Raw genomic sequence first — 27,224 nt, 5'->3', positions numbered from 1 at the left:
TGGGCAGAGCATGAACAACTACTATACAATTTCCCCCCATGTTGCTATAAAAATGCAGACATTCTTATAAACCAAGACAAAACATAAGTGAAGCAAGCATTTTAGGAAGTGACTTATCCCTGCTAGAGAGAGATAACTGACTAAGGATGCAGGCAGTTTTGGTGGGTCTTGTGCTGTGGAAACTCTTCTCCAAAAAAGCTCCAGGCACAAATATCCAACTGTTACTTTGTCTGCAATGAATATAAATTAGTACAACTCCTCCAGTATAAGCAGTCACCCATGAAACTCTGTTCTCTATCAACATGCTCATTTTTGCATTTGCAGAAAAAAAACCCGCAAGCAAGCAAGCGTGAACTTCCATTTATCACTATGGGTTAGAGCAAGACCAGGATTTAAAAGAAAAAAAAAGTTAATTACATGGTCAAATTCCTTCCATGTTTAAGCTAAAACTTTTAAAGTTAGTATTATTCAGCAGGGGTAGGGAGGCAAGAGTTTTGTTATAGCACCCTCCCTGCCAAAGCATTCTGAGATTTACATCATCTCAGTCTCTCAACTCCACAATGGAAGCTCACAGCATCTGCAACATCTCTCCATGGATATGTGCACTGAGAGGACAGTGTTACAGAAGCATGTGGTAACCATTCCACAATCAGGACCAACTTCTGAAAAGGGCCTTAAGAACAAGGTATGAATGCTTGTTAATCACCCCCCTTCTCCCTATAAAAGTAGCAACCAGACCAGTCCAAGAAACATATTACATAGGCTTAGTATTTATATTGTTTAGTATTTATATTGTTTTGCTTTATGTAGTTAGTTTGTTCTAGATATATTTAGGAGAAAGCCTGTCAACTGAGGTTCATACTCCTCAAAGTTCACAAAATTACACAAAACTTGACAAAAAGGTGAATTCTGGAGGGACCTGGTACAATGAGCAGTTAAAAAAGCCAAAAGGAACCAAACTACTGACCACTGCACATATAACCAAGTTTCTGTACCATATACACAAACCATGTTGGATGAGGGGACAACTGCACATAAAGCCTTCATCACAAGCTTTGCCTTTTAGTCAAATTTTATCCTTCAACTGAGCAGGGTTCTAACACCTTACTGCAAATGATTACAGTCTTCAGCAGCATGTGCATTTTTATTGCTTTCCATTTGTAAAAAAAAAAAAAAAAATCTTTTTTGAAACATCAAAAAGCTATAGTATTCAGGAAGGCTTTACAAAGCAGTTAGCTTCTCATTGTACAGTTCATGTGTGAATCAGCTGTTTAGTGTTTATGCTCCATCCATAAGCACAGGCTGTATCATAACCACAAGTAGCTGGCAGTATATCAGCTAAGATGTAAATCACAACCCTGCCCCATTTCATATTTTTTCCACCAATCCAATAGTTATTGAACCACTGTGTGGGTTAATTCTGTTTCCTTGTTCTCTTGGATTTACAACAGTATAATGCATATGTAACAACTCTCATTGCTTTAGACCAGCATTTCTCAATCTGTGGGTCACAATCCAAAAGTGGATCATAATAATATATGAAAGTAGTACAAGCAAACTTTAAAGGTGGATCAACAAACTTTAAAAATGGATTCTCCTTTAAAGGAGAAAAATGGGGGAAAAACTGTAGTTGGGAGCGAGGGGCACTGGGCTGGGACTGGCCACTGATGTTTACAAGTGGGCCCCGATACAATAAAGGTTGAGTGCCACTACTTTACACTGTAAAGCTGTATTGTTTGTACAGGGGTAGGTCCACTTAATGGAGTTTTGGTGAGCTGTTGAGGGCCACAGACCAAATCTGTTATAAGATACCATTTTAACAAATTATAGCTAAAAACAAAACATACTAAACATTAAACATCTACTATAACATATTTTAATTTAAGTTGGAAAAAAAAAAATATGTTGCCCCCGTTCATGGTTTTTTGAGCAGCATAGAGACGATTGCATAATAGCCCAAAATAGTCTTACTCTTGTACACTGTATGTGGGTGGGAGGAGGGGTGGACATGTGGAGAGGTTAGCATAGGGGTGGGTGTGGGGGGCTGCCCATGCTTCAAGTCCCAGAAGCCAGTCAGGGGGCATATGCAGCAGAGCTTGCCCAAGCAGTGCCGAGGTGGTTTGCCTCCCCCTGCATCTGGCCCACAGCTGCTCCTGCAGCTCCCTGTATTGGGTCAAGCCCTGCCCACTCTTGCCTGGGGCTACCTGCCCTATGTTCCCACCAGCCCCAGGTCTGGCCAGTGCACACAACTTCCTGATGGAGCTACTCCTGATGGGGCTGCAGCCGTCTTGGTATTGCTCAGCTCCCCCTGCCTCCAACAGCTCTTCCTCTTCTTTCTGCATTGCTCTGGGAAGCAGGTAGCACAGGGAAGCCATGGGGACACATGCCAGGCAGCAGATACCCAGCCAAGCAAGGAGGAAGCTGCAGCTGTGCTGCTCCTGACCCAGTGCAGGAGGCTCCAGCTCCCAGCTGCTTTTCACCCACTCCAGCCACCTGGCATGATGAGCAGTCACCTGCAGTAGGTTAAAGGTGGCTGGAAGCTGGAGCCCTGTGTGCTGGGAAAGAAGCCAACCAGCTGCAGCTCCCCACACCCCCTGGCTCAGCATATGGTACTCAGCATACATCCCCACAGCTGCCATCACCTCCCAGTGCTACCTGGAATGGTGCAGCAGGGGAAGGAGAAAGAGCTGCAGGAAGGGGGGGGGGGGGGGGGACACGGACAGGCAAGCAGTAGCTGGGCAGCTCCAGCTGCACTGGGAGCAGCCTCACCAAGAAGCTGTGCAAGCTGGGCCAGGGTAAGCAGGAGTATGGTGCAGGTTGCCCCATATGGGAGTCAGCAGGACCCCAGGCCAAATACAATATCAACAGGGCAGGCACCCATCTGTGGGCCAGATCCAATCAGTAGTTGGGCTGAATCTGGCCCACAGGCCATAATTTGCCTACTCCTGTTCCAGACCCAAGGTTGTGCTAGAAGGAGAGGCCATTTCAACTCTTTTGTGGGAAACATATGCAGACATACTGCACTGATATTCTAATATGGCAATTCAAATAAGTTTTATATAATCCAATCTGCTTTCCTTATGCCACTGACTCTACCAAAAGATATAACATGGCCAGGCACCCATAGCAGGTCCCACCTGCAGAGTCAGCAGCAACTTCCAGCTACTGCCACTGGCAGCAGAATTATATGGTTGTAGTGGCAATCCTTTTTCTTTATTCCCATGTTGCCTCCACCTCTTCATTTGGCACTTGGAGCATCTGTCCTGGCCACCTCTCCCTGGTTGCATCACTGGTAATAATGATGAGGGATGTTCGTTTTAAAACTACTGAATGGCACTAAACTGAATCTCTACACTGAGATTTCTTAAAAAATACAAAACAAAAAACCCCCCCAAAAACTGGAGAAGATAAAAAGAAACTGTTTGAGTTGTTGGGATTCTTAAAATAATGTTCTTGTTTTCTTAGCTGTAACTCACCTGTTCAGTTTCCCAGACACATCTCTGTCATTCATAAAGCATTCAATATTCAAGGGAATATCTGTGCTGTTAGAGCTCATTAACTTCTTCAGTTTCTCACACTCCTGGTATAGACGAAGAAGTGCTCTGATTCTGGATTTTGGATCCAATTTGTACCTTGCTTTTATTTCTGCACAAAAATGGTCCACTAACTTTTCATCAAAGTTTCTTCCACCTAGGAAGGGGTCAAAGGCTGTGCCAAGCACCTGGTTTGAAAGAACATAATCATTTTGGTTTTACACTTGATGGCCAGCTAGAACACTGCTTGTTCACCAATACCAGCTAGTCTTTGTTTCATAAAAAGCAGAACACTGGCTTACTTGTTCCAATTTGTAGACTTTCAGAATCAGTCAATCATATCAGTAGAATTTGGTCTTTACCTATGAAGTGGAGGCAAGCCTATGTTTAAAAAGAAGCTAGATGACAAGCCAGCATATTAAGGGCTTTCATCCATATATGTCCACACAGTATGACAACCTCAGTGACAGAACTCCAAGTAAGAGTTCAAGCCACTTTCATTCTCAATATAATGCGATACAAGCAGACAATACTAAGAGAACTAGAATTTTTAATCTTTGTAATCACAGTACCACTTTCCATGCATTTAATAACTACTTCCAAAGTTTTTTTTAAACAAAGGTATACAGCTGGAACTTAGTCTTGTATATTCTGTCACTGCCCAAGATAATGTTCTAATGTGGCCAGCAAGTGTAAGGCTTACTGCTGTATTTCATTACATTTCACATATTTAGACTGTAACATACAGAAGTTAGCTTAATAAAAGCAGTTTGTCATCCACTTAAGTTATATGTTCCACCTCTCCCAAGACACAGCTTAATTCACAAATCTGCAGCAACCCCTGCTGATCAACAGAGAGATGCTTTTCAATTTAGGCATGTTTTAGTGGCGATACAGGGTTTTTTCAGTCTTTACTATACTTTACACTGCCAAGCATTATAAAACACAAATGGGCATATCAGATTTGACTACCTTTAGCTTACTCTTGTTAAAAGCACAGGCCAATACTTGAAATGCAGAATGTCCCATGTCCACAAACACTACTATCCATGGTTTCTCTTCTGGAGCTGGAAGGTCGTGTTTATAAATTCCATAGTTCAGAGCCACTGTAAAGCAGGAAGTGTTCAAGGTTATCTATCAGCAGAATCTCTGGTAGGTCTTCATTCAGCACACTTTCAAAGTTTCCACTAACATTAGGTAGAGGGACAACAGTAACAAAGGGGAGAGGGAGTCCCTAGATTTTTATCTAATATAGTGCTTCACTGCAAAATTTTATCAGACAAAATTTGCATCTACTTAAGTCAATGCAGTATGTTTTAAACAAGGTCTAAGGTTCTCCAATTTGAGACCAAATATTTTGCATCTTCCCTTTAATTCTCTCTTCCTTCTAAAGAACACCTAGTAGTCTGTGGAAGCCTGCAAAACCAAACTGACTTTTAGCAAGCACATGCAAGTGCATTTGTTCCATTGTTTTTGCAAATGCCTATGGCAGCAAAAAACTGCTTCCAGTCATATATCAAAAATTTATGAAAGAACAGCTGCTCACCCTGCATTAGCTGTCATTCTACTAGATTAGGGGTAGGCAAAATACAGCCCATGGGCTGGATCCAGCCTGCGGAGGGTCTTTTTTTAGTCCATGGCAGGTCCTGCTGCACCCTGAGCATACAGCCCGCTGGGGTGGCTCTGCAGTTGGAGAGTCTTTCCAGGCAGTCCAGGTGGGGGCAGCTCCTTTCAGCTGCTACCGCCACTGACCCCAGCCCTGACCCCAGTCCATCCCTGCCTGCATTGAGCAGCAGCAGCCACCAGGCAGAACCTGCAGCTAAGCAGGGGGAAAAGTGACCCCTCGAGCAGTTCTTGCTGCAGCCTCCCAGAGCCTGTGAAAAGGTTGCCCTGCAGCTCCTCCATACTGCCATTGCTGCCCTGGGCATCCCGAAGATGGCAGTGACTGTGGCAGAGGAGCTGCAGGGCAGCCCAGGCACAGGCTCTGGGCAACTGCAGCAAAAACAGCCCAGCATCGGTGGGGGGGGGGTGGTAAGGGGGAGGGCTGTTTTCCACCCCCCACCCCCAGTGCCAGCAGCAGCTCCTGCCCGGCCACTGCTCAGTGTGGATGGGTGCTGTGGAGCAGGCATGGGGTGGGGCAGGATCAGTGCTGTGCGCACAGGTTCCAGCCAGTCCACTCTGGCTGGGGCAGGTCTAGAGTGAGCATGGGCCAGGCTGGGGCTGTATACTGTTAGCAGTGGTAGGGAGGAGCCGCAGGGTGCTGCCTGGCTCAGGGGGAGCACATCTGCTGGCTTGCTCATACATGTGTGGGCTCCCCATGACCAGCTCCTTTGCAACCATCCCTTCTCCCCTGAACAGCAAAGCCATCTAAGCCCAGGGCTTGGAGGTGATGACACCAGGAGCTTGTGTATACCACAGCCCACTGGCTTCCACAGCAACAGTGGGAGGCAGGGGGAGTGTGGCAGGCCTGGGCCTACGCATCCCAGTAATCAAGGCCACAGGCACTACAAGCAGCCACCAGCAACAGCCACAGCCCTAGGGCTCGGCAGGCCCGTCTGCCCTGCCCTACGCACGGGGAGGGCTGTCACTCCAGAATGCCCATGTGTCCATTATGCACACCCCACCACACCCACATATCCTCCCTCTCACCACCCCCATCCAGCATCCCAACCACAATATACAAGAGTAAGACTTTATTTTGAGCTATTTTGCTAATGCCTCTATATACACTATGAAAAGGCATAAACAAGGACAAATATATATATTTTTAAATAAAATGTTATAATAGATGTTTGATTTTTAGTGTTGGATTTGTTGTTTTTCTTCCAGTTCCAAGATGGCAAACCCCTCTTCCCAAAAGGAGTACTTCTGGGGGCAAAGGGAGGGACTTCTGGTGGCACAGGTCATGGGTTGGGGCAGGACTTCCAGTCCAAGATGGCAACTAGTGGGCAGGTCTCTTGTCAAGGGGTGGGGCTACTTGTAGGGCCCTCAATATCTCACCAAAACTCATTAATAGCCCTCCAGCCAAAATAACTGCCCACCCCTATACTAGATGTTTCAGTCAAACAGTCTTGCTATATAGCTGTGCAAGGCCTCCTACCCTTGAATCATGGCCCTTTATAAACCCATGGTGCATCCCCATCTTGAATATTATGCCCAGTTTTGGTCTCTATGTCTCAGAAAGGATATAGAGAATGAGACATGGTCCAAAGAAGAGCAACAAGGATGATTAGTGCATGGAAGAGCTTCCATATAAGGAAAGAGTAAAGAGGCCAGGCCTATTCAGTTTAGAGAAGAGATGCTCGACAGGGGACATGAACAAAGCTTACAAATTACCAAGTGGCAAAAAAATTATCAGTGGTGGCCTTGGGTCCACCACGATCTGCTGGCTGGAAAACTGGCTCTGTGATCGGACCCAGAGGATGGTAACTGACGGAAGTCAATCATCATGGTGTCTAGTGACCAGTGGGGTCCCCCAAGGCTCTGTCCTTGGACCCATGTTGTTCAACATCTTCATCAATGATGTGGACAATGGACAATGGAGTTAGAAGTGGACTGGCCAAGTTTGCTGATGACACCAAACTTTGGGGCAAAGTGTCCACACCAGAAGACAGGAGAGCGATCCAGGCTGATCTAGACAGGCTCAGCAAGTGGGCAGATGAGAACCTGATGGTGTTTAACGCTGAAAAATGCAAAGTTCTTCACCGTGGGAGGAAAAACCTGCAGCATCCTTATAGGCTTGGCTGTGCTACGCTGGCTAGCACTACGGAAGAAAGAGGCTTGGGGGTCATCATTGACCGCAAGATGAACATGAGCCTGCAATGCGATGCTGAGGCTAGTAAAGCAACCAAAACGCTGGCTTGTATTCATAGATGCTTCTCAAGCAAATCTCAGGATGTCATTCTCCCCTTGTACTTGGCCTTGGTAAGACCGCAGCTAGAGTACTATGTCCAGTTTTGGGCCCCACAATTCAAAAAGGATGTGGAAAAGCTTGAGAGAGTCCAGAGGAGAGCCATGTACATGATCAGAGGTCAGGAAACAGACCTTATGATGACAGGCTGAGAGCCATGGGCACTTTAGCCTGGAAAAGCGCAGGCTCAGGGGTGATCTGATTACCACCTATAAGTTTATCAGGGGCGTACCTGGGGGAAAGTTTGTTCACCAGAGCACCCCAGGGGATGACAAGGTCAAACTGTTATAAACTACTGCAAGACAGTTTCAGGCTGGACATAAGGAAGAATTTCTTTACTGTCTGAGCCCCCAAGGTCTAGAATAGCCTGCCATGGCAGGTGGTTCAAGCACCTACATTGAACACCTTCAAGAGCAAACTAGATGCTCATCTTGCTGGGATCCTATGACCCCAGCTGACTTCCTGCCCTTTGGGTGGGGGGCTGGACTCCATCTTCCAAGGTCCCTTCTAGTCCTAATGTCTATAGAACTCACAATACAAGAACCAGGGCTTCTTGTATTGAAACCTCAATTCCTATATTAAGAGATTGATAAATAATAAATGCCTAACCCAATTAGGAAATGAAACTAGTAGGTAGCAAGTTTAAATCTAACAAAAGGAATTTTTTTCCCCAGTGTTCAATTCAAGTGTGGAACTCATTGCCACCAAATGCTGCAGAAGCTGACAGTTTAGTTGGATGCAAAAAAGGATTGGACACATTCCTGGAAAAAAGGGGCATCAGTAGCTATTAAGCATGGGAATTAGAGGTACAACCTCTTAATTAGAACTCCCTAGCTCTTACATGCTGGAGGCTGCAAATGACTGAGAAACAGTGGGGGAAAACAAGAGCAACAACCACCAGCCAGCTCACACCCAGTTCATTCTGCCTTTCATCTCCACTCTCTGCCACTGTGACACAAGATACCGGGCAAGATGAACCTATGTAAAACAGCAATTCTTGTTCTTATCACTGAACAGCAGTATCTCTCATGGCTATTGATCTGTCTGGCATCTCCTTATACTTGGGCACAAAGGACAAAGCATCTGTGATCCTGCCTCCATGGTTCCCAGCAGGTCACTAACAAATATTATGTTTTTTGCAGACATCATTGAAAAAGTCTACAGGATAGACCTGAAAAAGGAAGTGTGAATGTTTATATGGAGCTTTTCCCAGGAACAAGGGGAATCAGAAAGGAAGTGTGAAATTGTTAGCTTGAAAACTTAGTGGGCGAGGGCAGACATTAACATTCCTGCTGGAGGCAGATTTCCCGTGAAATTAACTGTGAAGGTACTTTAAAGTGAAGGTATGCTGGATAGGCAAGAGAAACTAGGGCTTGCATTGAGATTCAATGAAGGGATGAAATGGTCAGAACCAGGAAATATTTTTGTAACAACATGTCTAAGTGGGTCAAAAGTGAATTTGTAAAAGGATATAAAAAAGGATTATGCAGTAAAGATGCAAGTTGGTCAGAACCCAGAAAAGAGCTGCTTTAGTTGGAGAGGAAAGGCCACATCTTGGAGACATGCAAGAAGTTTCTGCAAGAAGCAAAAATTACCCAGATCCAAGTCCCTATGGCAGTGGTTCTCAACCTTTTTAGACTCAAGGCACCCCTCACTAGATTAAAGCCCCCCTCAAAAATACATGCTCTTAGCTTTCACTCACTGCCCTTCTCTCCTCCCAGCTGCCAGTATAGAAAAAACAAAGAATTTTTTCTATTACAAAAGAACTCAGACCACAACTGGCCAGGACATTTTTGACAACAAGAATTCATATTTGAAGTCTCAAGGGTGTACTTGGTACATGGAAGATGTCGAATTTCAGCGGATTTTGGATTTTAAGACTTCATTGCAGAAGAACAAGGAATTTTTTTTTTTTTTTTTGCCTCCCTGCCTGCCATGTGACACCACCAGGGAAGGAATTCTACCTGATCGATACAAAGAGCTACTCAACAGCTCACAAAGACACTCATGGACCCAGAGGGACAGACTTCTATCTTCAGCTCCCTCTGTGCAAAAATGAAGTTTACTTCCTACCTATGGGGACATTTTACCATTTTGTGCCATCTACACTTTTCCCAGAGCCTGACAAAGAGACTTTGATCCCGAAAGCTTGCAGAAAAAGGACAATTTTCTTGCCATTTTCCAGTTGATCTAATAAAAAGATACCATTTTGGAACCAAGAGTTCTAGTTTTTTGTATGTCTATTTGAAGTCTCTATATTTATCTTGAGAATCTTATGGAGACATTTGTCTACCTAACAATGATAATACTGTCTGGCACCCCATAGCACCCCTCAAAAGATCTCATGGCACTAACTGAGAATCACTACCTAAAAGGGAGATTTCCAATCAACTATGATGCCTAGGTTACAGGTCTGAATGAAGGCAGAATAATAGAAAAAAAGAGGAACAGGAGGGAAAGTAAGAGCTTGGTTTACTCATACTTATCCTCATGGAGGTCTACTCAAGCCAAGAGATTGGCAGAAGATTTTAGTCTAGAAAGAAAAGCCTGAGTAAAAATGTATATCTGCAGCTGCTCTACAAATTTGCTATCATTTTAACATTTGATGAGATTACTTAAAGATTTAGTGGAGAGGGAGAGCAGACGGGTGCCAAGGAAAAATATCAAACATTAGAGAGCTCATCCAGATGAGGTAAGTTACTGCCTTCTGGTGCAAAACAGTCTTGAAAAAACTACAAACAAGTTCCTTGATTAGCATAGGTGGAAGTCTGAAGCCACCCTGGAAAGAAATCTCAGTGTTACTCTGCCTTTCAGAACGAGGTATACAAAGTTTCTTGCCCAAGGGGCCTTACCTCCTGGCCCCCCGAAAAGGGAAATGTATTGAAGTCACAAACTCAAAGGCTCATTAATTGGGGGAGCAGGTAAAAAGGAAGAAGAAAGAAACTGAATTGTCAAATTAGAAAAAAGACATGTCAAGTGTACCATTGAATTGTGTACTACTGACTACCAGGTAAATCTTGATTAAAGTAGAAAAAAAGTCAGAATGTTTTGACTACAGAGAATGAATAATAATTTAAAATTTGTGTAAAAATGCCCTCTGGGTCCAGATAGAAAAAAAAAAACTGGCCTTAATTGAGAAAGCAGTTCTAGTAAATTTTCTGGACATTATGTAGACAACAGGACCGTGATCTAGATGGGTCTTAGCCAAGAGTCACGAGGAAAAGCATGTTTCTCTCCACCTCACTTTAATGAAAAACTTACAGTTCAATAGAAACATGCAAAAAGCCTTTAGGCCTCTGCAGAAGGCAGGCACCTACTTATAATCTCAGATTTGAGCCCTTTCCGGAACATAGATTTGGTTATTTGGCATTATCTATAGTAGAAATAGGTCCATCTATGATGCTGCCTTTGCTACCACATAACAGTCCATGCTGCAGCTCTTAGCTCTGCTCTATGTGCTGCATCTTCCTAAGGCCACTCAGGGAGTTTTAGTGAGTTGCTGTGGGCTGGATCAGCACCCTGCCCCCCAAACTCCCCAAGTGGCCCCATGTATGACCAGGCAGCTGAGATGGGGCTTTGGATAGGTAAGGAGCAGCATGCAGGAGGATAGGCAGGGGGGTCAGGGCAGAGGTGTGATCTGTTGCCCACAGGCCCCTATGACAGGCACCAGTTTTGTGGGAAGGGGTGTGTGAGGTCATGGCTCTGCCCTGTGTCCTAGCCCTGCTGTGTCACTGCCTAGTGATCCCAGAGCCTCCACAGAGACTGGCCAGGACCTGCATGGGCTGGGGCCATGGATGGCTGGGGAGCCATGTCCAGGCACAGGATGAGTGGGTGGAGCTGGGGCAGTGGTAGTCACAGCAGCGTGCCAGGCCCTGGGGTACAGCCATGATCCATTCCCCATATACAGTACTGGTGCCTGTTGCAGGAGTACATGGAGAACAGAGTGAAGTTTTACCTCAGGCCCTGGCCCTGCGATCCCAATCCCTGGCCCCCCCTATCCCAGTCCTAAACATGGCTCCCCACCATCCCATCTGCCCACATGGGTCCTGCCCCAGGAGTGGGTGCAGGGCGCCCAGGCAGAGGGGCAGGTCTGGCAGCAGCCGCCAGGAGCCACTGCTGAGGCTGCCAGGAAATGGTGTCTGGCTGCATTTGTCTAGCCTGCAGCAGATTCCTTGGCCCCACCCCAGCCCTGCTGCACACTAGGCTGCCCCCTGTACCTGGGCTGGGTTGCAGGCCAGACAAAAGCCCTGGCACGCTGAATCTGACATTTAAACCTTATTCTGCCCACCCATCTTAGCTCCTGTGTTGCATCTCTTAGCTCCTCTCTACAGCCTTGCAGAAACTTGTATAGGAAAGACTAACCCTCTTTCTGTGTCCAATCATAGGAACAATATAGTTATGAACAGGACTTGCTGGTAGAGGACTCAGAAATGGAGGGAGGCAAACTGAGCCAATCTGAGGTTTGTACCTTCAGAAATCCCTCTGGGGGGGGGGTCTCAGAATTCCCATGACCACAATTCTACCAACTGTATGGCCAGATATGTATAAAATAGTTCAAAACTACTGGATGGTACCTGGATGTACTAGTTCCTTTGTGGTAGGAAAAGTGAGACTGGTACTTGTCTCTGCCCCTCAGAGTCCATTACATCCTCCTTAATAGGTAGATTGTTCCTAACAACTACTGGACAAAATTAGTACTTACCTGCATTTCCCAAGATCACTATCGCTAAAAGGTTTTAGTGATCCCTGCTGGCAAATTTTAGAAGCCCTTAAAATAATCTATGGCAAATTTCTGGACTGATGTGGCTGTCTCATGAAGACAAAGTGACACCCCCCTCCCCCCCCTTACATGGGGAAAGTAGCTAAAGCATTTGCCCTTTGAGGCACTGTCTAATTCAGACACCAAGTATTATGCCACTGATGCCACCGTCTGAGACCTCATCTTTTTCTTCAGCATCTGTAATGGAGGCCACCCCTGGCTGTGTGTGATAAATTTAAGCCAGAACATTTTAAAGTACATGTATCAGTGCCCAGTGCATAAAGACTTCTCAGGCTCCCTACAGCATTATTTCTTACATAATGTATAGGAGAAAAAGCAACTCTAAGATGAAAGCAAAGTAAACTTTGGGAATAGCTGTGCTGCTGGTGCCAGTGTCTATTCTGGTACAAAGGCAAGAGCAGAGGATTACTGCTGTAATGCTCAACACATCACTAGTAAGCACTCACAGATCTGTGCCTGTTCTGGTGGGAGTCATGAGACCCACACCACTTTTGCCTTCAGTCCTGGTCTGAATTTTTTGATCTCACTTTTTGGTGTCATCAACTGTTTAGAAGATTAGCCTTTCACAAAGGTTCTGAATCCTACTTTTAAGACAAAGCTACTACATCCTCCAAGCCACGCAGACTGAGAATGGGTCAACTGCTCAGATCTTTTTGAAGTAGCTGGGAGACATGCTGGTCTTCTGTCTCAGTCACTGCCTATGTCACAAGTGACCAACCTGCAGCACAAGTGCTACAAGCAGCACAGGCAGCCATTAGAGCACAGAGGGGATAGGCACCACATAGGGCAGGAAGCAGAGGCAGAGCACTATATTGGGCAGGTTGCAGAATGGAAAGAGGAGATCAGAGTAGTATTCAGGAGGGCTGCAGGGTTAATTTGTGGTATGCCTACCAAAAAAGTTGGTTCCCACTGGCCTATGCGCTCAGCAATTCTAGCGGTAACAAGACGGCCAGGGAGGTCAGTGTGTGAAACTGTGACAAAGGGGTTTCCAGTTTCCTTTTAAATGAACTCTGCCTATCAACAACTCTCTTGCTGCCAATAGCCTCTCAATATCTTGTTTGGTGGATCTCTTCTCTCCTCACTCAGATCCAACTTTTAGATTGCTCAAGTAAACATGATTTAAGTCCCTCATCTTTTTCCAGATACAGGGTGCAAAGTAATGGCAGACTGAGCATTCAATACAGGGGGAGGTGTTCCCTGAAGAAAGTAGCTATCTGATATGCCTATCAGCCAAGCTCATGAGATTATCATAAGATAGAATTTCATTTCTGTAGGTTAGGATCCATCTTCAGGACAGCTGGGGTAAAGCCATTTCCCAATTCATCTTTTTGGTATTGGCCGGTACAGGAACTACTGGTTTAGGTTAATTCAGACATTCCAATGCTATTAAATGAGTGGGTAAGAACTGAGCAAAAAACATTTTTTTCCCTACCCCAAGACAAAGGTGGCAAAAAATGTCATAAATCAGCTTGCTTGTTAGATGACTGGTCCTTTTCCAGCAGTTAAGTATTTCAATGAACATCTGTTAAAATATAGATTTTGGCAAAATATTTTTTCCTTTGCTTACCTGCTGTCATGTCATTCATTAATCTCAAACAGTTTAAGCCAACAATCTGAGCAGCATCCAGTACAGACCTTCTTTCAGCATCTGTGAAAAATGATGGAACCTGGAGAATGGAAATTACAGAAAGAGCTAGCACCAGAAACTCAGACTTCCAATAAAAATGTTTTTTTTTTTTTAAATCTGAAACCCTACATACTCTAAATGCCCCAAAGATGCCCATCCCTTATCTTTGTCACTATAAAATTTTAAGGTGGAAAGATAGTAGTCACTTAAAACCCCAAATTCACTCAGTATTTTGCGGTCCCACTGAAGCCAGTGCTCAGAGACTACTAAATAAGGGCCTCAAGCAGGAGTGTGAAAAAATACAACCTGCACACCAAATGCACTGTGGAACCTCATCAGGACTATGGTACTGTCTCCATTCAGTGTGCTACATGTAGCACACAGAGCTCATCTAGCTGGTCTGTGCATTAGAGGTGCACTGCTGATCCATCAGTCTGATATCAGATTGGTACCAATAGACTAAGTTGTCTATATTGGAAAATTGGCCTGATGCTGCCAATAAGTGCCTGTGAATGTGCGCAGCTGCAGTGCAACATGCAGGCAGCTAGGAGCACAGCTGGCAGTGTGGAGAGCTGCCAGCAGTTGGTGAGTCTGTGGGGTGGGAGGGAAGGGGAGGGTGGTGGCAGATTAAGGCCCCCACAGCCAGGCATGGAGGGGTGGGGGGGGGGGATGTAGCTGTGGTTCATCCGGACAGCACGGGGAAAGGGTGGCTCCCGCTGCTGCTGCATGCATCCCAGGAAGGCTTGGGGGGCAGCCATGTGCCTCTGGATCCATGCAGGGCGAGGCAGGCAGGCTGGAGCCAGGGCTGCACCAGGCTCATCTCAGTGGGAGTGGGGCTTGAGGCTGGGGCTGCAGCCACCCCAAATTTCCCAGCACTGCCACCACAGCTCAACGCCCTACCTCTACCCACACACTAGGAAGAGCCAGGGCTGTGCTGGGCATGTGGCTGCATCTCCGAGGCCCATCCCTGCTGAGGAGCCCGGCGCAGCAGCCTGCCTGCGCCGATTTGAGGGCACATGCTCCCTGCCCCCACTCTGTGCAAGCAGTGGTGGGAGCTGCCCCTCACCCCCACAACAAGCTGCGGCTCCATTCTATGCCCTGCCCTACCCTGGCTGGGCAGCCCCTGACCCCCTCCTCCTCTCCCTGCAGGGTGGGGGCATTGATCTGTTCCCTCCCCCATGCCCCTCCCTCCTTGTCCACCATAATGGACTTACCAGCTGCATGCAGCTGTATCGGAAATTGGATCAGTATTGGCCAATATGCCTCCTTAAAAACTGGCTATTGGTATCAGCCCCCAAAATCTCTATTGGTGTACCCCCTACTGTGTATGCCTGTGCTGCTGGACTCACCCCATGTACTTCACAGGGCCTGCCTGGGGCATCTGCTGCATGTGGTGCCTGTGCTAGACTGGCCTTGCAAACTGGATCTGGGTATGGTCCAGTTCAGGCCCACAGACAAGCTCCACGTACCAAATCCAGTGTGAAGGCCAGTCTAGCATGGGCACCACATGCAGTGCGTCTCCCAGATCAGCTTCGAACACAGTGTGCAGCACATACTCCAGTCCAGTGCCAGGCTGGATCCAGCATGTGAGGCTAATCTATGGGCCTAATCCAGCTACAGTCTAGCCCAATGCCACTCATCTGGCCATAGGGCCAAATAAGTTTGACACCACTGACCTAAAGAATATATGTAAAACTACACAGGGAAGTAAAACACTTTCAAGGCAGAACATAATGTCTGGATCAATTTAGCCTAAAATAATTTGACAAGTGAAAAAATAGTTGAAATAACTTTAATGTTAAGATCAGGGAAAAATAAATACATATTTTAAATAGTATTGTGCTGTTTTGCTAGTCATGTGGTGTCAGTTTAAAAAAAAAAACCACCCTGAAAAAGCCCGGCTTTTAATTCATTTTAATTCCTTGATATACAATTTCTTATTTTTGATTAGGCTAAACATTCTATGCAGGCATTTCATTACATTTACCTCCTAACTATTTAAGGAATTGTTCAGTACTTAATACAATCCCCATCATAGCCCTTTAACCTACAGAGCCATTAAAGATACTTTTTTAAAGCTTGTCCTTCAATATAGACATAATAATGTGAAATATGTATATTTCACTATCATGTGTTTAGTTTGTATTGCCATATTAAAAAAATTAGGTTAAGGCTCCTGCACCATTTTTACCTGGATAGCATCTCAAATTGTATTTACTTTATAGAGAAAAATGCAATAGCACAGATATCAAATTCAAGCCAGAAGCATGCAAAAAAGTTACAGTTCAGAGGATTTACTGCTCCTCATAATTACTTACGGAAATAACACAGTCGGTTACTGGCTTTTTTAGGTTATTCTCAGCAGTCTCCTTCAACTTGGTCAACAGCATAGCTGTTATCTGTTCCACACTAAAGAAGTGCTCCTCATCCATGTACATCACCTGTACAAAAGAAGGAAGTCCATCATCTGAATTGCAGAAAAGTGGAGTTAAATTTAATTCTTCTGGGGACTATGCTGACCAGCAATCTCTCTTCTTCCAACGTTCTCAACCTGCTCACTGAACAATCAATGTTATTTTTTATAACCAAGTTCCACCCATTTTGAGCCCATGCACAGGACATAATGATGTATTTACACAACTGAGTGGCAATAGTAAGTGAATGAAGCCTCCTGGATAAAGTAGATGGCAGTTGAAGAAAAAAAGGTACAAATTTGTTAGTAAGGTTAGCATGCAAGTACAAACCCATAAGCCACTAAATTTAAAGACCAATTTTCAGACTGTCCACTACTATAAAAGAGAGTTAAGAGATTACCCAAAGAAACATTCATTTATGAAGTGTTTTTATCTATAACACCACTGTAAATCACTTTTATATTACATATCTTCTGATGATGATGATGATGATGATGATGATCATGTTAAAAGCCTAGCCACCAAGGTATATAGATGCATACATGAAAAGAAATGCTTCCAGAAAGTACTGCCGTCTCTCTCTATGGGCCTTTTAAAAACTTAATGCAGCAAAAAAGGTTACTTAGAACTTGATACAATTAAAACGCACAATCAATTTGTTGTTCGTTTAAAAAAAAGTGTACCCATTACTGTTATAAGTCACAACTAATATTCTTTTAGTCAGAACAGAAAAAACTGAGTTTGCAGAGATATTCCTTACAAACAGGGAAGTTTTGGGGGATTTTTTTTTACCTAAATATGTAGGGAGTTGTGATGTAGAATGACAAAAATTGACATGAGCATCCAAGAAAGATTTCTGTAAGTGAAACATCTTTTATTTACCAATTACATGATCACATAACACCTCAAAGATCATTTTTCTAGAGCCACACGAATATGCACACCAGAGTATTTTCGTGGTCATAAAGGACCAGTACATTTTTCCCAACACATTTTTAAATGGCAAATTCTATTTTTTAATATTATTTTGTTACTTAGCCTAAGTATGCTGAAGCTCTGTAGGCACAGCTCCAGCTGGTTCAAAATATAGAAATTAAAAACACTATGCCATGAAAAGCCTTGAATGGTAGCAGTTAGACTAGCAGACCTCTATTTCTCAATGGAGCTCAACTCATTTGGGAAACAAATATGACCAATAATGGTAGCGTTTTTTGGTTGTTTTTTTTTTTTTTTTGGGGGGGTGGGAAATCAGCTACATCTCTACAAGTCTTTGCTAGCATAGCTATAAGATCAAAACCCAAACTAGTATAGGCAAGACCCTATATGTTATACAAGCAGATTGTGGACTTGGTCCTGAAAGTGACTTACATACTATTATACAAAGAGGTTTTCTTTGTGCACAAAGATGCTACTCATCTGTAGCCCAGAAAACGATGTGTGGTACTTGAGACATAGTATGCAACCATGTAATCAGACTATCACAGTGCATACTGCAGGGAGGACAGAAGTCAAGTTAGTACTTCAAAGCAAAACCAAGCTACATTACAATTATCTTAGCAGTCTGTCTACTAGTATATTTAAGTCATACAAACTAGCACTGTGGAAGCTCTTGCTAAAAGGTTTTATTTGGTACAGCCAACATACTCCACTTCAGAGTAAAAGTTGGCAGTTCAAGGTAACAGCCCCTGTGGAACAAGAGCACAGAACAGCTTTTATGTGAATTAAATGAAGACCCTGATTTTCATAATTAAGTGCAAAACCTTTTGATTTAGCCACAGGAATTAGAAAGTTATACTGTAAACACAATATATTTACCTTGACTCCAACTCCACTGTTTTTCATGGGAACCAGATGATAGCTCAATTTCTCTCTCTCTTTCTGAACAAAAGGATCATTAAATGCACGGCCATGGAATCTCTTAAAGTTAGATACCGTGTTGTTGGCATGAGTAATTTGCTGCAAGAGAGGGAAAAAGAAGATGGCTTGAAAAAAAGACATCACTTAATCTGGGCTTTAGACACCAAGACTAAACCTTCTGCCCGCAATAGGTTGCATTTTGAATTGATGGTTCAGTCACTTGACATCTCTCTCTAAAGTATTTAATTTTGTAGTACTGGAGTTCTGGGCTTACCACATGGGGTAAATGAACAAGTACACTGCAAAGCTTGCTGTCTAATGGTGCACAATGTCACAACAGAACACAGTGAGGTACAGTCTGTTTAAAGTGTTAACAACAGCAATAAAAAGCTTATTATTTTCTACCAACTACCTGTAACTCTTAGCCCACAACAAACACTGACAAATCTAACAGTATTGCTATCTACATATTGAGGAAGACTTCCTGTTTTTAATCACCCCAAAACAAAGAAAATCCACACCTAGCAAGAGATGGTATAAAAATCATCTTAACTCATGGTCATACAAGATGAAAGTGCTTAAATCACAAAAGGAAAAAACATTTTGGTAGCATTTTATAAACTATATAATTTATATAACTATATAATTGAACCTGAAAATTAAAAGATCTAGTTTTTATAATACGAAAAGATTTTAGAGTCACTGTGTCTCAAACATCCCACTGTGTCCTACTTAAGATTACAACAGTAAGACAGTTAGAATGCCATATTTCCTCAACAGTTTTGATCTCCAGTGCTGTCAGATATACTTACTATATTTTGACATTCCTTTGAAAATTTACCAGAACACCACAGCAAGGAACAGACTGGAAGATTAGCAATGATGTAATTAACAGTTTGCAGAGCTGCCTGGCATTTCATTGAGAATGCATAACATTAAAAATGTTAAACTGCAGTTAACAGTGTATTGAATCCCCTGTTTTGAACAAGTGACAGCTAAATTACTTAGTAAGTTAATAACGTCTAACCATGGAGAACCAAACATCCATGCTTACAAGGAAATTTTGACATTCACCCTGTAATGATGTTAAGAAAAGAATGCTCACTCTTAGATTGTGGTGATTTAAGATGCCAAAAGATTACTATATCCTATCTTTATAAATGTTTGCCACATGACAAACTGGCAAATTCTATTTTCAAGCTACTATGATGGCAAAGCATGACAGCACCATAACACTGAATACTGCTTTGTAATTAAGTTAATAACAATCTCTCTCTAACACAGTTTCTAATTTGGGCATTCAACTGTTAGTTGCAATACAAGCTACTTCATTTTCCATTTAGCTTAAGTTTCTGGACAGCTTTTAATTAAATGATCTAACTGTGAGTTCCCCAAGTTATGTTTAACAAAAGATTCACGAGAGTAGGAAAAAAAATCCACTTTTGGTTCTTATCTAGTAGATCAACCTGTAACCAAAGATAAATGCCTGAATAATGGACAACAGATATTCTGAACACTTGTACATTTTTCTAGTGCATCTCCTGTTTGTTCATAATTAAACAGAAAGCTTTTAAGACTGAAAGAGTCTCCATTGGTGCCCTCGCCATGCAAACTTATTGCAATGCCTTCACCACCTGACAATCTGAATAGATTAAAAAAGGCTTGGTTTCTACTGATAGCAGTTATATTTAGATATAAACAACCCAAAGCAAGATAATTGGGTTTATACATTTGAAAAATTAAATATTATATTTGATTATTTCTCAACACATTTCAAGATTTTTTTTGGGGGGGGGATTTAATACTCCTACCAACAACCTCAGTAAAAAAAAAGGTCAGGACCCAGATCCTCAAGTGTGCCTGATGATCTAGGCCAAAGTTCTTAGTTCATATTTCAATTTAAGTAATCTCACACACAATTTCCATATTTGAAAGATTAAACTTTCAATTCAAGGAAGTTTTATTCTTGAATCAAATTTTTAACAACACAAGCTGGGTGACTTCTTTAAAGTTAATAAGGAAAATGTCAAACCAGAAAGGACTATTAAACAAAACATATTTTATTTTCCTGCAGGGATGCTCCGCATTTCTCAGAAGCAAACAGAGCAGGGACCAGCAGTCTGACAATTAAGATCAAATAAGTTTATCTATTAGCTAAACTTTTCCACATGTTCCATTACTTGAAACAGAATTGAACTTTTATAAAATTACTAGCATCTGAACTTTCCTTCAGAAGCTGACCTACCTGATTCTTAGCCGAGACACCAATAGCTCTGTTTTTTGAACCAAATGATACAACCGATCTGAAATGAGAGAGAGACTTGTTAGATCAAGTTTCATATTGGCAAAAAATGCTATGGAAAGCTGCTGCACATCTCTATTATTTGTGTGCATATAATGAGACTGTGCAAGCTAAGCTGTCGTTCATTATACATACTGATACACTACATTAAAAATGAATCAACTATAAAGCCTTGCTATAAACCACTTGCTTTTCAGTTATTTCTTACATGTATGCACCTGCATTGCCTCTTAACTCAAGGTCACAGGATTATGCTTTGTATCCCAGCTGCATTTTTTATTGCCTGATCTCAATAAAAGGGTCAGTTGTTCTGAACACTGAAAATAATCTCTTTAACCACCCAACTTATCCAAGAATGGGGGGTGAGGGGCAGGAGGAAATATGCTTTTTTTTTTTTTTATATTTTACTTACAATAGGACAGGGGTTTTATGGCTAACATACTTGAACAGAGAACTTCAAAGCTCACAGCTAGATGTTGAAAAAAAAAATGCTTTTAGATTTGCCTTTTATTATGAAGCTGACTTGGAGCATTGGGGGAGGGGGGAAAAGGGCCCCCTGAGGCACCACCCACTAGGCTGGATCCAGAAGTAGGAACACCCCCACTGGCTGGCAGAGAGTCCCAGACCTGACCAGGCCAGTTCCAGAAGATCTGGTCTCCAGGGATGGGATTGGGAGGGAGGGGGGGGCCATACACACTCCCACCAATGGGACAACGACCAGGGTTGCAGAAGGGTTGAGCAGCCCCTTAGGCACATGGGTTGTGATCCTGGCTGCATGTGTGCCCCTTCTCCCATGCTGCAGCTGCCCAGAGTCCCTGGCCCAGCTTCTCTACAACCCTACCCATTCCCCCTGCCACCTACTGTTATTTCTACATTTTCTTTTAGCCAAGGCTCACCCCCTTACCCACTCAGTAGCAGATGCATGTCCCAGCTGGGAGGGAGGGGAAGGGGGGGGGGGACAGTAGATTCTAGGGTGCTCTTTACTTCCAAAAAGTGATCTTCACCATAAAAAGGTTGGAGAACACCATTTTAAGCTGTTTAACTGCCTGCAGCACCAAGGCAAAAAATCCTGGTCATATCCAGTCCACTCTCCCTTTCAGCATCCCCTCTCTGCCACTGTCCAACACAGGCCTATTTTTACATATAGGGTTAATGGGGGCTTGACACCCACGAATCAATAGTTAGCCCCCTCTATTATGGGGGGGAGGGGGCTATTGGTTATTTGTCAATTGATTTGGGTGGACAATTTGAGTCCAAAACAGGGGGGAGCGAGGTCATAAGTTTAAAACAATTGCACCAAGGTGGGACCCCGGAGAGAGTACATTGGACAACACCCACTGGCCCCTAAATGAGTCCAGGGAACCAGTGGACACCACCCAGTGATACTCTCTCTCTCTGCTCAGAGACATGAACAGACAAGAAACAGGAAAACAGCCCCAGTGTGACACAGAATACCAGGCAAGATGGACCCTGAGTCTGACCCAGTAAGTGCAATATTGTTTTTAAGCATGTAAAATACTGCATAACTTCAGTTCAAGCTAATCCCTTTATCTTTTTAAATAAGAAATTAAAGCCCAAGCTCACAAAAACTTTCCTCATCAAGCTAAAAAATGATTCAAATAGGACCTCTCCCAACTCAAAAAAAGGAGTCCATCTACCAACTGCCTGTACTATGTGAAACGCAGACATCCACCCCGTTTTGTGCATGAGCGTTAGCAGGGCAATGAAATTAAAAGCTTCAGTGTCGTCCCACACGACTAGACACTCCCTCCCAATAGGTGGCACATCCACCCAGCAACACAGCCCTACCCCAATACCACCCCCTGCACCTCGGTGCATCCGTGGGATCCTTTCCATCCTCCTTTAAGAGAGCAGCAGATCATCGGAGAATCACCTAGCGCACCCCGCTGCTCCAAGCAGAGTGGCGCCCAACTAGAGCATCCTACCCAGGTCTGTCTCACGGGAACTGAAAAAACACGAAGAGGGAGTCTCCCCAGGGAGCCTGGCTCCATCGCTTAGAGAGCGCCTGCCTCCTTCCCTCCCTGCCCGCAATCCTGGAAGGGGGCTGAGAAACCGGCTCCCCGGCCGCCGCGCGAGCAGCAGCTCCGCCCCAGGCCGCTTTACTCGCGGTCACAGGAGCCAAGCGCTCATGCAGCGATGCCTCCCCCCGCAGAGCTCCCGGAGGAGCCGGAGCAGCCCCCGCTGCAGGGGGACGAGCGGGAGCCTCCCAGCAGTTGCAGCCCCCGCGCGGCAGCCCCATTGCACCCAGCCCGGCCCGGCCGCGCTCGTTCGCTCACGGAGTGCATCTGTCGCTGAACTCGTTGGCGACTGTCTCGATGCCGCCGGCGCGAGCCACCGCGATGTAACAGCTCTGTGCACCCACGTCGAAGCCCACCACAGCCATAGCGAACTGGTGCTGCCCGCGCGGGGCAGTTGCGAAGCGATGCTGCGCAGCAGGCGCTGTCCGTGCGACCGGTGGAGAAAGCTAGCGCCAGCGCCGCCGCCGCTTTAAATACAATGGAGCGAAGTTTCCAGAAACTGCGGCAGCGGCGGCGCCGGCTCCACGTGCGGCTTCCGCTTCCGCCTTCCTCAACCTTCTCGAACAATTCCAGCCAATGGCGGCGGGGATAGGGCGTAACGCGCGCTCGTTCCCACGGCGACGGGGACGCCACGGGCTCCCCGTGCTCCGGGCTGTCAGAGGAGTGGGCGGAACCAGTGTCTCATCGCGGAAGCCCCGCCCCCCGCTTCCGGCCTGTCCCGCCTTGACCGCAGCCCCGGGTGAGCCCATTCCCCTGGTTCTCACGCTATTGCTCCGCGGCGTCCTCGGGTGGCTGGCTTGGTGGGCGGAGGAGCTCCAGCCCTTGTCAAGGAGGAAGCGGGATGTGTCCCCTCTCTCCCCATTCATGACTCGCTGGCTGCTGTGGCCCCTCAGGCCGTTGTGGTGCTGCCGGGTGTAGAGGAATGACCGTATTTGTACCATCATCACCTCTTGTGCGATGTGCAATCAACAGTAGTAAAAGTATTCAGTATGTATGATGATGATGATCGTTATTCCCCCTCTGTCTGAAGAGGGGCGTTTGGCCCTAAAGCTTGCAAAGTGTGATTTCTTTCCAACTATTTAGTTGGTCTAATAAAAGATAACCCACTCCCCCAAAGAACCGCATCTGCTAATTTTTGAGTTGGCCAATGCCAAACCCAAGTCACTCCAGGAATCTTAATGGAGGTTTGGGCTTGCTGTGCTGTCAGCACTTCCTTATGGTACTGCTTGACTTGAAATCAAGAAATTCAACTTTGACCCAGTTCTCACTCCCTCACTGGCAACCTAGTGAGCGATATAAAGTAAATAAGAAGCCCTATTTGCATATTTTCCAGCATACAGTAATTTTCTTTTTCAGCAGATATTATAATTTTGATTTTCCAATACAATTGTTTCATATTTAGGACCTGGCAATGCTGGGCCGTTGCAACTTCAGGGTCCCCCGCATTTCCTTTGCTTAGGCAGCCTGGCCCGTGAGGTCCCCTGCCCAGCGCCTGTAGCCAGGCTTCCTCTGCCCCCCACAGTTTGTTGCCTCCCACCTGCCTATGGGCTCCATGTGCCGTCACATTTGTAGAATCATGGAAAAGTAAGGCTGCAAGGGATCTCCAGAGACTACCTAGTCCAACCCTAGGTGGGCTGGACTCAGTGATCCTTCGGGGTCCCTTCCAGCCCATATGTCTATGAAATCTATGAAAACTCTGCTTGCCTGTGCAAAGCATCTTATACAACTCAGTTGTGCAACCTATTAGCAAAACTCCCCAATCAGGCCTGACCCAGCTGCAGGGCAGAACAACATCCTGAACAGCCACAGGTGAAGGAGGGTGGCCACTGCAGCCAGTGTCCCACTGTTGCAGGTTGTTGGGAAAATAAAAATCATTCAAGAGATCCAAGTAGCGTGGGTCCAAGGTCTGGTAATCAAGCAATTACTGACAGGATTTTCTGAACATCTCAAAGGCTACCTGGAAAACGGGTTCTATTTTTAGGCCAAACAATGAACATCCTTCTCCTTGGGAACAGTTATATGGCAGAATGTTGAATGTATTCAAATTAAGATGCATTGGAACAGATGTTTGTACTTTTGACATGTCAAGTTGTTCCTGCCCCTCCTCTGCCCTTCCACTTGCCACAGCTCTTCTCTTCTCCCTTTCAGGTGGAGTTTATTTTCCACACAAACCATTTGCATGTGAGATTGATTTTTCTTTGGGAAAACAGTTGAAGACCTTCTGGGTCTTCTGCTGCACACTGTAACAGGGACCTTTTCCCCTGTTACTGGGAAAAGGTGTAGCTGCTCTAAGAGCAGGGTTTTTGTAGCACAGACACAAGCAACTAACAAGGCTCCTTTTAAGGAACAGCCTTGTGGTCATGCCAGCTGACAGGGGAGGCACATGACCAGAAAGGCGCTGCTCTCAGGGGGTCCTACCCCCTACACATTGCTAATGCTGGTAGTGCCTGAGGCAGACACAGCTAGAGAAAAGCAAGAAAGTAGGAGCCAGGCAAGGCTCAGTAGGAGAAAGAAAGAGCCAGCAAAAGCTCCAGGAGAAGCCTAGAGAAGGCTCAATACCTGTGAAGGAGTGAGAGAAAAGAGAGCAGGGGTCCAATGAAGGAAAAGGAGACAGTGAGAACTAAGACCTGAGTCCCATAACCCAGTAGGGTAGAGACCCTCTAAAGGTGGAAGGGTCTGAGTGCCGACTGATGGATGGCATGTAACATGTATGAGGCCTGGACATGACTGGGGGTGGCAGCTGGAGGTCACAACTTAAGCCAAGCAAGGTTTGGAGAATTGACTACAGGAGAAGAGAGCACCTTAGGTTCATCAGTCTCTGAGGGCAGCCTCCATTTCTCTAAAAGATAAATACATCAAGGTGTGGAAGGGGAGGTTACCCAAAAGACAGCAAAATTTAATGAGGGCTGAGGGAGTTTCAGGGGTATCATGAACACCCCTGGAGTGGGATCCAGTTATACATGCTAATAATAGAAAATCCTTTTTGGCAGAGGAAGATGACACTGAACTGTTACTCTTCCCCCTTGCTTGTTTTTTGCCAAGGGTCTAATAGGCTCAGGTTCAATGGTTGCTTCATGTCTAGTTGTGCTATCCACTGCATATGAAGGTTAGAAGGATAGAAATCCTTTTGGCTATGGTCTGAGGTACCTAAATCAAACTCTTGCTTGAGGAGGCTGTCCTGAGCCTGAATGAGGTACAAACACCTGAGCACTTGCTGTTCTCCAATGAATTAGGTGGCATGCTCAGTTCCATTTAAGCACTGCCTTTAATATTGAAATAATCGGGATTTTATAAATGATGGTTGCTACAAGCATAATATAAATGTTATTAACATCTGGACCCAATCAGAGCTGTATGTTAACTTCCCAGGTATGCATGAAAATGTTAATAGTTTGTCAGACTTAAAGGAATGGTTTTATTTCTGGGGATTGTTTCTTGGAACCCAGATGTTCTTAAATTTTAAGCACTTTCCCAATCCTGTGACCTCACGGAGGACACCAAATTTCAAGACAAACTGTGTAAAAGGTGTAGATCATGGAACACAAAACAATCAACTTTGAAACAAAAATGGTTTCTCAGCTTTAGGTATAACAGAGCCTTCCATATGGATGCATTCCAGAATAGCTATCTTGCTAAATTCCCAAGTGTAGACAAACACTTATATGAGATGTGATCTTAAGTTGGGGAACAGAATACAAGAAATATGACCAAACATGACATGGGTATTTGGTACTAGTATATTTAGAAATAATTTAAGATGTTCTGTCATCCTGGCTTCATTCTTCCTTTTACTTCTCCCTGCTACTTCTTCATAGACATTAGGGCTGGAAGGGACCTCACAAAATCATCAGGTCTAGCCCCTGCCCAAGTGGTAAGAAGTCAGCTGGGGTCAAGTGATTCCAGCAAGATAGGCATGCAAGTGTTTCTTAAAAGTATCCAGAGTAGGTGCTTGCACCACTTCTGAGAGGGAGTCTATTCCAGGCCCTGGGGACTCAGACAGTAAAGAAGTTTTTCCTTATGTCCAGCCTAAAATGACCTTCCAGGAGTTTGTGACCATCGGACCTTGTCTTTCCCTGTGAGGGTACCCTAGTGAACAGATGTTCTCTCAGTTCCTGATGCACACCTGTGACAAGAGTATCAATATCGAAGCCTTTCTGGGAGTGGCCCCGCCCTCCTGTAATGGGCCAACCACCTGCTTACTCGCCTGCCATGCCTTGATCTTCCTTGATTAGAAGATGGTTGTAATCAGCAGGAGGCTGCCCATTTTTTCCACGCCCCGGTGACAGGGGGCGCTACCTGCGGCTCCTCTTCCTCCCTACACTGCAGCCCAAGCCTCACAGATGGAGTTGACATGGTTTGACCTGGGCCTTGTTATGTTCTGGCCTTACTCCTGGGCTCCTCACTGCCCCCTCTCTCGGGGCTCCTTGCTGCCCCCTTCTCTCTCTCGCCCCGGGGCTCCTCGCTGCCCCTTTCTCTCTCGGGGTCCCTTGCGGCCCCCTTCTCTCTCTGTGGGACTCCTCGCCGCCCCCTTCTCTCTCAGGGCTCCTCGCCGCCCCCTTCTCTCTCTAGGGGCTCCTCGCCACCACCTAGCTCCGGGGCTTCTCGCCGCCCCCCCTAGCTCCGGGCTTCTCGCCACCCCCCCCAGTTCCAGGGCTGGGGCCAATACACCCAAAACAAAGCTGCGCCCTCTCTGGCGCTAGGAGACCCCACGCTACCGTGGAGCTCCTATGAGGCCTCCTCCACCCCTAATAGCCTTGCCCGG

General features: G+C 45.1%; 1 protein-coding gene across 2 annotated transcripts in view; it reads right to left on the bottom strand.

Moving 5' to 3' along the window:
* HSPH1 (heat shock protein family H (Hsp110) member 1) overlaps positions 1-22,979 on the bottom strand; it is a 43,471-nt gene extending 20,492 nt beyond the window's left edge. For both annotated transcript variants that reach the window (XM_090028012.1, XM_090028022.1), the window contains exons 1-7: positions 22,721-22,979; positions 20,367-20,424; positions 18,080-18,220; positions 16,169-16,291; positions 13,791-13,890; positions 4,506-4,639; positions 3,477-3,721 (exon numbers count right to left, since the gene is read on the bottom strand). In XM_090028012.1, the coding sequence (XP_089884138.1) occupies positions 3,477-3,721; positions 4,506-4,639; positions 13,791-13,890; positions 16,169-16,291; positions 18,080-18,220; positions 20,367-20,424; positions 22,721-22,827 (908 nt within the window). In that variant the 5' untranslated portion in view covers positions 22,828-22,979. The remainder of the gene's footprint in view (positions 1-3,476; positions 3,722-4,505; positions 4,640-13,790; positions 13,891-16,168; positions 16,292-18,079; positions 18,221-20,366; positions 20,425-22,720) is intronic.
* Between the last annotated feature and the right edge of the window lie 4,245 nt (positions 22,980-27,224).

Source organism: Crocodylus siamensis, chromosome 1 (genome assembly GCF_052110815.1).
Source record: "Crocodylus siamensis isolate JL-2025a chromosome 1, ASM5211081v1, whole genome shotgun sequence".
NCBI classification, from domain to species: domain Eukaryota; kingdom Metazoa; phylum Chordata; order Crocodylia; family Crocodylidae; genus Crocodylus; species Crocodylus siamensis.
The sequence above is the reverse complement of the archived record's forward strand: the minus strand, read 5'-3'. Positions and strand labels throughout refer to the sequence as shown.